General features: G+C 42.5%; 1 protein-coding gene across 1 annotated transcript in view; it reads left to right on the top strand.

Annotated features, from left to right (window-relative positions):
- The window catches only part of LOC138049648 (uncharacterized), a 23,720-nt gene that overhangs the window by 3,706 nt on the left and 7,514 nt on the right, over nt 1–12,500 (top strand). Inside the window, exons 2-6 of the mRNA XM_068896024.1 lie at nt 1,851–2,865; nt 5,423–7,612; nt 7,745–7,861; nt 8,114–9,303; nt 9,556–12,019. Of these exons, the coding sequence (XP_068752125.1) occupies nt 1,896–2,865; nt 5,423–7,612; nt 7,745–7,861; nt 8,114–9,303; nt 9,556–12,019 (6,931 nt within the window). The 5' untranslated portion in view covers nt 1,851–1,895. The remainder of the gene's footprint in view (nt 1–1,850; nt 2,866–5,422; nt 7,613–7,744; nt 7,862–8,113; nt 9,304–9,555; nt 12,020–12,500) is intronic.

The raw sequence follows: 12,500 nt of genomic DNA, 5'->3' as shown, positions 1-12,500 counted from the left end.
CAGACTTCTTCATTGAAGAATTGCGACTAACGATTGAAATTGAAACTGTCTGATATTTGTACTTTCTGCGGAGAAGAAACTGAAAATCTAATTGATTTATTCCTGTGGTGTAAATTCTCGAATTGCTTTGGTTTATGATTACTTCACTCAGTGATTTGTTCAAAGTTCTCGCCCCACTTTTTCAACCAATCAGAAGTGAAACCAAAACCAATCGTGACCCGCAGCGTGCGCATTTTTCCTGCGCTTTGTGTCGGCTACGTGTAATTACTTCGAGTTTTGATTGGTTTACCGGATTATCTGCGTCCTTTTTGATTGGCCAAAGTAATAACTGTGGTTTTGGTTCTACGACACTCAATTCGAAACTCGCTCTATGGAAAGATTAATTCGTCTCCTCAGAGGTATACTTCTTGGTATAGTTACTAAATCAGAAATATTATTATTACACCATCTGATACTTGTCGCCAGATATCATATTTACATTTGTAAACTGAAGGAAACACGACCTAGTCTCGAAATATACAAACAGCTTGTTTACAATACTTGACAAAATAGTTAATAACTCCATGCATGTTTTCAAAAAGTAATGGTCCTGTTTTAAAACGTAGCACCTTTTCAATCAATCAAAAAATATGGATTGAGTGACGCGAGGCGTGGGCGAACCCCTGCAGCCATTCTTTGATTGCGTCGACCTCACAGCGGCCATGTTAGTGGAAAGAACAATAATGAAAAAGTCCTTTGGGAATTTGACTCTATTATTATGCAAAACTTATGCTATATTTTTCTATTGTTTTCGCACCAACATGGCCGTATTATCACGTGAGTGCAATCAAAGAATTTGTGTTTGCGTTTGTCTTTTTCATTTATTTATTTTATTTCTACCATTAAGGTTGCTGCAGACATATAGTTAAAGCGGCCGTTCTTGTTACCATTAGTTCTATTAGAGAGTAATGTTGTATAGTAGAACCATAAACTAGTATTGTTGCATTTCTAAATCTGCAGATATTGTTATCATTAGAGGTACTGTAGAGTTTAAGGTTTATTGTAAGTTTGTAAATTGGGAAAAGAAAATCGTCAGACCATGTACTTTTACTCTCACCTACCTCCTCATGTAATATAAACGAATGTTCGCTACTCTGTGTAATACAGGACTGATCCCGTGAGGATATGCAATACACGCGTGCCTGCACGTATTTTTCTTGGGTTCTCTGTGCAATCGTCTAACTTTTCTTATATACAGGCTATAGTGCTTATCTCCAGAAACACTTGAGTGTTTCAATGATCTCTCTCTAATTTATAGACGAATGAAAAAGGATTGGCTGGACTGTCAAATTGTTGGGTCTTTGCCTTGAAACTTTGTAAGCTTCATTCAAATTTCTCCAAACCACAGTCAGCGGTCGAGATGTCTTAACGATTGACCTGTCGGTTACTAAAATGCGATCTTTTTGGATTTATATACTCTATACCAGATATCTCTTTCGCCGAGAGGAAAAAGCATATTGGATAGGGCTCAGTTTTGTTTACACATATAACGTTTTCGGTTTAGTTTCTGCGGCGGATGGACTCTTAGTCGCTTCAACTTAAAATGAATCGTCATGGATAGGTTTCCGTGCAAACTCATTTTGTAAGCCTGGCAAAACTCGTCGACACGAAGCGAGTAATGGAACTCTTTCCCTCTGTCTTTAAATAATTCCGTTCAGACATCATAGCTTTGAAAATTATTTTCTTGTTCTCTTTTTGAGAACATGTTAAAGCCGAGCTTTCCAGAATAAGCAAATCATAATTTATTTTCCCGTAAGAGGTGAATGAATTGAAATCCACTTATTATATTTATTCATTTATTTTTGGCTTAGGTCCTTTTCGCCATTGCGGCATTGCCATATTATAACTAACGCGTGATGTCCTTGCACCCTTATCGTGACGAGGAGTTAAATCATTTCAAGTGTTTGTCTCTGGTTTTAAATGAATTCCCAAAGGCCTTACGTCAGACTTTTAAGACGATGTGGAACACCACCATTGGGCATCGCCCTGGCTTCAAGCTTTGGGATGACTCTACTGCTGTGAGAAATCTCTTTCTCTCTGAAGAGGGAGGGAAAACCAAAGTTCCTACCCACCAGTCATACAATGAATGGGATTGCACTGCCTTGTTCCAGGCTACTATCTTTGCAGAGTCCTTCAGTATGCATCACACAACACTGAGTGATTTGTATGTGAAGCCCCGAGCTGTTCCGCATGGAAGTTTCCATGGATCTGTGTTGAGCCCAGTAGGAGATAATGCCGAAACCTTTGCACTGGCCATTGATCAGCTTCGGCGTTTGAGGAATACGGTTTGTCATTCCTCTCGCTTGGAGATGGACAAAGCAACATTTGACCAGAACATTCAGTATGCTAATGAAGCGTTCAAAGCTCTGGGAATCTCAACTGCATCGATTGATGCCATTGGAAGTTTGACTGCATCTGACTTTCCAACAACAGAAGTCCGTAAGTTGGAAGAACAGGTAAAGAAAGAGAATCAAGCATACATAAAATGTTTAGAGAGCAGAAATGCAGATATGGAAGAGATTAGGGATTTCTTAACAGCCATAACACAGAACGTGCAGATCCTTGCTGCTGACAAAGAAGAGGTCGCCAGGTTGGAACAGATGATCGAAGACTGGAAAACAGAGCAAAGGGAATGCAATTTGGCAGCCGAAAAGGTTTGTACAAGGGTAGAGGAGCATATTACTTCAGCTGTGGAGGATTTGACAGCTGAATTGAGGATGAAACTAGAAGGGAATGCAAGCAAAGACGATATCATTGCGTTGGAGAACGAGATCCATGAGCTAAAAAAGAGGCAAGATGAAAGAGATAGAGAAGCGGAAAAAACAGGTAAGAAGTAAAACTTAACTGTTTTCAAGCCTATTTTGAAAAACAGCAAGGATAGCAATAGGCATGACAAAACACATAATTTTTGACCGGAAGAAGATTTCAGTTATTTATTGCAACACTGTACAATCCCCGAAACTGTGACGTCAAAACAAGAACGCAATTTTAGGGATGAAAAGTTTGTTCTTTTGTCTACTTTCATTATTGCAAGCAAATATAGCACATCTCAGAAACAGTTTCAGCAACTTCCGAATCTAAAAAGAAAGAAACTTCGGGCCCCGGAAAAATTTAATAGGGAGCTTACGAAACGACGACGCCGATGGCAACGACGACGCTACAAAACAATAGGTTCAGGGAGCAAAAACAATTGCTCTGCACGCTCTGCACGTGCGTTTTATAATTACATTGTGGTACATTTCTTTGCAGTCATCTCCTAAGTGACGACGTGAAATGACCAAATTCAAGGTTCTGTGGAGGACGTTAGCACATGACGATGAATTTTCAGTTCTCTCTCTAAGCTTCGAACTCACTCATACCAGTTTAATTCCTCAACAGTTACTACACATTTTTAACGCGAAACGACATGAAATAGTTTCGTAGTGATATGAATAACGCGAACTCGTATTTTTAAATGAAGTCCTCGTAGCCGTCGTCGTCCTCGTTTCGTAAGCTCTCTATTATCGTAAGTGACGTCATAGTTCTGTTGCCAGTCTCCCTACCAGTGCAGTTTTGTACCCCACCGGAAGTGAAATTTTTGATTAGGACACGAAAGGAAAATCAGTATGGAATTTTACTAATTGTTTTCATCTCAGAAAACCATGATGTTTCGAAAGAAAAATCTGCCATGTACACTTAAAATAAGAATAAACGAAACCGTTAGTTATTAAATTTTGTACCACAGCTAAGCTAGTCAGAGCCATGGGTCAATTTCTGAGATGACATCACAAACAACTTTGCTTTCCTTTTTATCACCAAATACTTTCTGCAGTGCAGAGAAGTTTTGTTCGGTTACATCATCTCTGGAACGTGACCAAGTTTGGATCTGTGTTGATTTGACATGAGTTTCTTTGACTTCTACAATAGGGAATTTCAGCAAGAAGACGGCTACGGCAACGAAAACGTCACTCCAATAAAATTAGCGCTATCGAAAGTATTTGCGATTATTCCGTCTTGTTCAGGTTGTAAAATACGGGAAAACTATTCTTTAGCTGGATGGGGTCTAGATCTGTTGCTAACGAGAATTACTATGTTGAGCAAGCTAGAGCTGATGTGCAACACCATTCCACTCTCTATCAAAACACTAAATAGACTCGGAAATCAATTTAAAAGCGAACTAAAGAATAAACTCCTGGAAATCCTGAAAAAGGAGGACGATTACAGAAGTTTTTGTGATATACGAGTACAATTCTCAAAATCGTAACATTGTATGTTACTCCCAATATTGACTACCCGCCCTCACTCAGTCTCACTCTGGATATAAACTACAGGAACAACAACAACAAAAGCAACAAAAAGTTTATTTGTACCACACATGAATGAGGATACAGAAAATAAATAATAGAAAGGAACAATGCCCCCTAGAAAATAACTAAGAAGCTAATCTAGCTAGGAGGCAGAATAAATAATTTTACGTCTAAAGGAAAAAAATCGATTCATGGAGGCACAAATATAATGATAAAAGATAGGCAAACAAAGAGAACGACAACAGAAAAAAAAAAAGGTCACTTCAGATGGACTGGAGTAAAGAGGAAGTATAAATAAAAAACTACATTACATTGCTTCTAAGTTTGCTCTTTAAATATCATTTATGGGACTTTTAAATTTTCTTTTTTCCTCCTTTGCCCGCCTCGAATAGCACTCGCCAACTGCGGACAAAAGCTCTGTAAGTTAGAAATTTTTAGATCTAATAAAGCATTGTTTTTGTTGGGGTATGAACCGGTTATAAAGTAAAAATAGAAAATAAATGGTTCATTGTTATATGCTCACGTTGGGTGTCTCGGTGCGCCCGCGATCCTACGGCTGGAGACTGAGCCTAACGTTGTCGCTACAACCTAAAATTTGGGGATTTCACATTGTTGTTTTGTGAAGTGCGGCAAAAAATGCACGGAAATTCGTGCTGCACGTGCAAAGAAACGCACGGAAAGCCGTGCTTCAGGTGCAGCACGAGTGTTTTTCCTTTCTTAACCAACCATATTCTTGCTTTGTGGAGTTGTCGTTTCCGCAGCCGTCGTGTTTGCTTAAATTAGGGACCTTTAGATTCTAGGACGAGAACCAGTACGAGTACGAGTTTTGACTGTTTGTTTTTAGCGAAAATACTGAGAAGATTTATAACCCGTACGATTAATCTTACTCTTTGTTAACAGTATAGGTTTCTCAGTTATTCTTATTGCTGTTACCTGGGCCTTTTTGCTGATCGAAAAATGTCAAAACTGCTGCCGTGTTACTTGTTTTGACACGAACGACATTTTGCAAAACCTCGTACTAAAATGACGACATTAACACGTTTTTCCCGCCAAAATGACGCAATGTCTACTTTGTGTTTTACTTTTGCATTACAAAGACATCAAGCCAACAGTCGCAAGATCTTGTCTTCCTTCAATGGTTCCAAACTTCACTGGCCGACAGAGTGAATGCCAAGAGATCGTGGATCTCGTGAGTTCCGAAGATACCCGACTTGTGACCATCTGGGGCTCACCCGGATTCGGAAAGACATCGGTTGCAATAGCGGCGGGGCACCAACTGCAGTCTCGAGGCTTTCCTGTTTGTTTCCTTTCATTACGAGGACTTCAGACAAAGGGAGATATGACATCAAAGATTTTCAGCCTCGTAAGGCAACCCACCACGAGTCTGTCCTTTGAAAATGAACTCATCGAGACCCTGGGTAGCATTTCAGATTCCTTCGTACTTATTCTGGATAATGTAGATGATCTACTAGAGAGTGGCTTCCCAAAAGTAAAAGAAGACGTCCTGCAACTATTTGAAGAAATTCTTACGCGAAATGAGAAGATAACTCTGGTGGTGACCACACGAGAGTCATTTGAATATATGAACTTGAATTTCCAAGGTCACAGATCAATAAGAATAAGACCACTGGATAATACCTCCTCTCGTGCTCTAGTTCATGAATTAGTGCCAAATGCTAGTCCTGACGACTGCGCAAGAATTGCCCAAATATGTGGGTGTGTGCCTCTTGCAATGAGATTAATGTGCTCTTTAGTTTGTGAAGATGATGTTCAACCAAGTCAGTGTTTGATTGAGTTCATTGAGTCCGCAAAAGAAAGCATCGTTGACATCTTAGACAATCCAGATTATCCAGATGATAAAAGATTGCAGTTCTTATATGAAAAGTCCTTCCACAGACTTTCTCCTGCAGAAAAAGAAGCATTTGTGTCTTTGTCTGTTCTTCCAGGATGTTTCACCATGGATCTCGCCTCAGCTGTACTGAATGTTACGGGGTTAATTAAGGCCAAGAGAATGTTGCAACGACTCCGAAGAAAATCCCTTCTCGATTCAAACTCCCAGTATGGAACATTCACAATGCATAAACTTCTTCAGTCATTTGCTAAAGAAACAGGACAACAAGAAATGAAAGAAATAATAGCAAATGCAAAGTGCCGTATACATGCGTATTTCATTTCTCGTTTCAACAAACTGAATGACGAGTTTCTACAGGGTCATTCTATGGATGCATTCGTTGCATTCTATGAGGAAAAACAGCTTTTTATAGAAAGCCTAGTAGACGGCTGCACAGATCCCAGGATAGCCGAGAATGTTTTTAAAGTTTTGATAAAAGCAGAAATGTTTCTGGATTCGTTGTTTTCGTGTTCCATTGAGTCGCAAAATTTCAATAATATCTACGATTCGGCCCAAAAGGCAGCCAATGCTCTTGGAAAGGCGCATTACCAGAGTCGTTTACTAGCTTCTAAAGCATTTGGTGAGATCATTTGGGGTGCAGAAGGAAGTGCAATGCAACTTCTGAAGAAGGCATATGAAATCCAGTTGACATCTTCATTATCAGTTTCTGATGATGAAAGGAGTAAGTACAAGTGTTATTTTGGCATCTGTGAGCTTGTTATGGGCGAGGATGAGAGCGGGATACAGTGCCTGCAAGACGCTCTTTCTTTAATGCGTGAAAGTGGAGAGCAGAAAATTTTAAGGCTGGTTGTTTACCAAGTCATGGCGGTCTATTATCAGTTCTTAAACGACCCATCTACCTCGACTTACTACTATAACAAAGCACGCAAGGAATGCAATTCTGCCGAAGACAAGCAACTCATTGTTATTCCACCTCTGGCATGCAAAGGAAAAGAACCAAACAATGTCAAAAAGCTTCAAATAAACACTTGTATCTCGGGTAATTGGCCAATGCAATTCCTAGTTATATCTCACGTCAGGAAAGCAGCAAAGAATTTCTTTGACACTGACACCAAGCAATTTGTAATCAACCCTGCCCTCCAAACATTAAATGACCTCCAGATAAATTCCAAAACCCCTTTTTATTTGTTTCATTTTTGCGCTAAGGTTTTGGCACTTCTGGGGTCAACATTCACCGAAGAGGAAATTGTTGAATCAGGTTTTGAAGAATCACTCGCACGTCACCTAGCAACACTGGAGCAAACCCAACAGAGTTCTCCAGGCCCAGGAGGGAACGTTGAATCAACTGTGACCGTTCATTCTCAAGAGTCCAATGAGCCTCTCGCAAACTTCTACCAAGACTTCGGTGAATTGCACCACCACGAGAAGAACTACTCAAATGCTCTTGATTTCAAAACATGCGGCGCTCCTGATATCGTATTGATAACAGATACACAAGAAGCAAATGCATTCTTAACCCATAGCTACCTATCACTTGGGGTTACACAGCATTCGTTAGGTGATTTTACGTCTGCCCTTCAGTCTGCGCAAAGGGCATTACATGTATTAACAAATTTGTTCGGAGAAGATCATGCAAGCACAGCCGATAGTTACCATTCAATCGGGGTGATACAGCATTGGTTAGGTGATTTTATCTCTGCTCTCAAGTCTGCCCAAAGGGCACTTCATGTGCGGAAAAAACTGTTCGGAGAAGATCAGGCAAGCGCAGCTGATAGTTACCATTCAATTGGGGTGATCCAGCACTCGTTAGGTGATTTTATCTCTGCTCTCAAGTCTGCCCAAAGGGCATTTCATGTGCGGAAAAAACTTTTCGGAGATTATCATGCAAGTACACCTGATAGTTACCGTTCACTCGGGGTGATCCAGCATTCGTTAGGTGACTTTATCTCTGCTCTCCAGTCTGCCCAAAGGGCACTTCATGTGCGGAAAAAACTGTTCGGAGAAGACCATGCAAGCACAGCTGATAGTTACCATTCAATCGGGGTGATCCAGCATTCGTTAGGTGATTTTATCTCTGCTCTCAAGTCTGCCCAAAGGGCACTTCATGTGCGGAAAAAACTGTTCGGAGATGATCATGCAAGCACAGCTGATAGTTACCATTCACTCGGGGTCACACAGCATTCGTTAGGGGATTTTACTTCTGCTCTGCAGTCAAAGCAGCGGGCATTAGATGTGCGGATAAAATTGTTCGGAGAAGATCATGCCACCACAGCCAATAGTCACGATTCACTCGGGGTGACACAGCATTCGTTAGGCGATTTTACCTCTGCTCTGCAGTCAAAGCAGCGGGCATTAAATGAACGGATAAAATTGTTCGGAGAAGATCATGCCACCACAGCCAAAAGTTACCATTCACTCGCGGTGACACAGCATTCGTTAGGTGATTTTACCGCTGCTCTGCAGTCTGATCAACAAGCACTTGATGTGCGCCTAAAAGTGTTAGGAGAAGATCATGGAAGCACAGCTGAAAGTTACCATTCAATCGGGGTGACACAGCATTCGTTAGGTGATTTTACTTCTGCTGTGCAGTCAAAGCAGCGGGCATTAGATGTGCGGTTAAAATTGTTCGGAGAAGATCATGCCACCACAGCCAATAGCTACCATTCACTCGGGGTGACGCAGCATTCGTTAGGTGATTTTACGTCTGCTCTGCAGTCAAAGCAGCGGGCATTAGATGTGCGGATAAAATTGTTCGGAGAAGATCATGCAAGTACAGCCAATAGTCACGATTCACTGGGGGTGACACAGCATTCGTTGGCTGATTTTACCTCTGCTCTGCAGTCAAAGCAGCGGGCATTAGATGTGCGGATAAAATTGTTCGGAGAAGATCATGCCACCACAGCCAATAGTTACCATTCACTCGGGGTTACACAGCATTTGTTAGGAGATTTTACGTCCGCTCTGCAGTCTGATCAACGAGCACTTGATGTGCGGATAAAATTGTTTGGAGAAGATCATGCAATCACAGCTGATAGCTATCATTCACTCGGGGTGACACAGCATTCGTTAGGTGATTTTACCGCTGCTCTGCAGTCTGATCAACGAGCACTTGATGTGCGAATAAAAGTGTTAGGAGAAGATCATGGAAGCACAGCTGAAAGTTACCATTCACTCGGGGTGACACAGCATTCGTTAGGTGATTTTACCTCTGCTCTGCAGTCAAAGCAGCGGGCGTTAAATGTGCAGATAAAATTGCTTGGAGAAGATCATGCCACCACAGCCAATACTTACGATTCACTCAGGGTGACACAGCATTCGTTAGGTTATTTTAAGGCTGCTCTACAGTCTGCCCAAACGGCATTAGATGTACGAAAAAAGCTGTTCGGAGAAGATCATGTCAGCACAGCCAATAGTTACGATTCACTCGGGGTGACACAGCATTCTTTAGCCGATTTTACCTCTGCTCTGCAGTCAAAGCAGCGGGCATTAGATGTGCGGATAAAGTTGTTTGGAGAAGATCATGCAAGCACAGCCAATAGTTACGATTCACTCGGGGTGACACAGCATTCGTTAGGCGATTTTATGTCTGCTCTGCACTCAAAGCAGCGGGCATTAGATGTGCGGATAAAATTGCTCGGAGAAGATCATGCCACCACAGCCAATAGTTACCATTCACTCGGGGTGACACAGCATTCCTTTGGTGATTTTACTTCTGCTCTGCAGTCAAAGCAGCGGGCATTAGATGTGCGGATAAAATTGTTCGGAGAAGATCATGCCACCACAGCTAATAGTTACGATTCACTCGGGGTGACACAGCATTCGTTGGGCGATTTTACTTCTTCTCTGCAGTCAAAACAGCGGGCATTAGATGTGCGGATAAAATTGTTCGGAGAAGATCATGCCACCACAGCCAATAGTTACCATTCACTCGGGGTTACACAGTATTTGTTAGGGGATTTTACGTCCGCTGTGCAGTCTGATCAACGGGCACTTGATGTTCGGATAAAAATGTTCGGAGAAGATCATGCAATCACAGCTGATAGTTATCATTCACTCGGGGTGACACAGCATTCGTTAGGTGATTTTACCGCTGCTCTGCAGTCTGATAAACGAGCACTTGATGTGCGAATAAAAGTGTTCGGAGAAGATCATGCAAGGACGGCTGATAGTTACCATTCACTCGGGGTCACTCAGCATTCGTTAGGTGATTTTACCGCTGCGCTGAAGTCAAAGCAGCGGGCATTAGATGTTCGGATAAAATTGTTCGGAGAAGATCATGCCACCACAGCAAATAGTCACGATTCACTCGGGGTGACACAGCATTCGTTGGGCGATTTTACGTCTGCTCTGGAGTCAAAGCAGCGGGCATTAGATGTGCGGATAAAATTGTTCGGAGAAGATCATGCCACCACAGCCAATAGTCACGATTCACTCGGGGTGACACAGCATTCGTTGGGCAATTTTACTTCTGCTCTGCACTCAAAGCAGCGGGCATTAGATGTGCGGATAAAATTGCTCGGACAAGATCATGCCACCACAGCCGATAGTTATCATTCACTCGGGGTGACACAGCATTCGTTAGGTGATTTTACCGCTGCTCTGCAGTCTGATAAACGAGCACTTGATGTGCGAATAAAAGTGTTCGGAGAAGATCATGCAAGGACGGCTGATAGTTACCATTCACTCGGGGTGACACAGCATTCGTTGGGCAATTTTACTTCTGCTCTGCACTCAAAGCAGCGGGCATTAGATGTGCGGATAAAATTGCTCGGAGTAGATCATGCCACCACAGCCGATAGTTACCATTCACTCGGGGTGACACAGAATTCGTTAGGTGATTTTACCGCTGCGCTGAAGTCAAAGCAGCGGGCATTAGATGTGCGGTTAAAATTGTTCGGAGAAGATCATGCCACCACAGCCAATAGTCACGATTCACTCGGGGTGACACAGCATTCGATGGGCGATTTTACGTCTGCTCTGGAGTCAAAGCAGCGGGCATTAGATGTGCGGATAAAATTGTTGGGAGAAGATCATGCCACCACAGCCAATAGTCACGATTCACTCGGGGTGACACAGCATTCCCTGGGCAATTTTACTTCTGCTCTGCACTCAAAGAAGCGGGCATTAGATGTGCGGATAAAATTGCTCGGACAAGATCATGCCACCACAGCTGATAGTTATCATTCACTCGGGGTGACACAGCATTCGTTAGGTGATTTTACCGCTGCTCTGCAGTCTGATCAACGAGCACTTGATGTGCGAATAAAAGTGTTCGGAGAAGATCATGCAAGGACGGCTGATAGTTACCATTCACTCGGGGTGACACAGCATTCGTTGGGCAATTTTACTTCTGCTCTGCACTCAAAGCAGCGGGCATTAGATGTGCGGATAAAATTGCTCGGAGTAGATCATGCCACCACAGCCGATAGTTACCATTCACTCGGGGTGACACAGCATTCGTTAGGTGATTTTACCTCTGCTCTGCAGTCAAAGCAGCGGTCATTAGATGTGCGGTTAAAATTGTTCCGAGAAGATCATGCCACCACAGCCAATAGTTACGATTCACTCGGGGTGACACAGCATTCGTTGGGTGATTTTACCTCTGCTCTGCAGTCAAAGCAGTTGGCATTAGATGTGCGGATAAAATTGTTCGGAGAAGATCATGCCACCACAGCCAGGAGTTACCATTCACTCGGGGTGACACAGCATTCGTTAGGTTATTTTAAGGCTGCTCTACAGTCTGCCCAAAGGGCATTAGATGTGCGGAAAAAGCTGTTCGGAGAAGATCATGTAAGCACAGCTGACAGTTACCATTCAATCGGGGTGATCCAGCAATCGTTAGGTGACTTTTCACTCGGGGTGACACAGCATTCGTTAAACTTATTCTTATCATTATTTTTTTTTTGTGGTGTTTTTTTGTCATGTGCTTTTTTTTATTGTTATTTTTAATACATCACAGGCTCCCCAACAACAACAAGACCGTTGTTGACTGCCCGGTCACAAGTCAACAACGGTCGTGTTGCCAGCGCGCGGTCAAATTCAAATGGACCAATCAGAGTTGAGGCTGAAACCATCTTGCGAGTTTCCGTTGTTGACTGCCCGGTCACAAGCCTCTGAGGAAAGCCGAAGTCGTCACGAGTCTTTCGGCCGCAGAAACACACGTATTTGGAGTGAAATTTATTGGGCTTTATGGAACTGTTGTTTTTATTGCGATTCGGGACTTTTCCTGTTGAGGGGAAAACGATTTGTGGAGTGAGGTCTGGCCGGCGATGGATGGAGTTACCGGCCTTCCTATTATTTCAGTAACGGCCTTCCGGATCACT

The sequence above is a fragment of the Montipora capricornis genome, chromosome 5 (assembly GCF_036669925.1).
Source record: "Montipora capricornis isolate CH-2021 chromosome 5, ASM3666992v2, whole genome shotgun sequence".
NCBI classification, from domain to species: Eukaryota; Metazoa; Cnidaria; class Anthozoa; order Scleractinia; family Acroporidae; genus Montipora; species Montipora capricornis.
The sequence above is the reverse complement of the archived record's forward strand: the minus strand, read 5'-3'. Positions and strand labels throughout refer to the sequence as shown.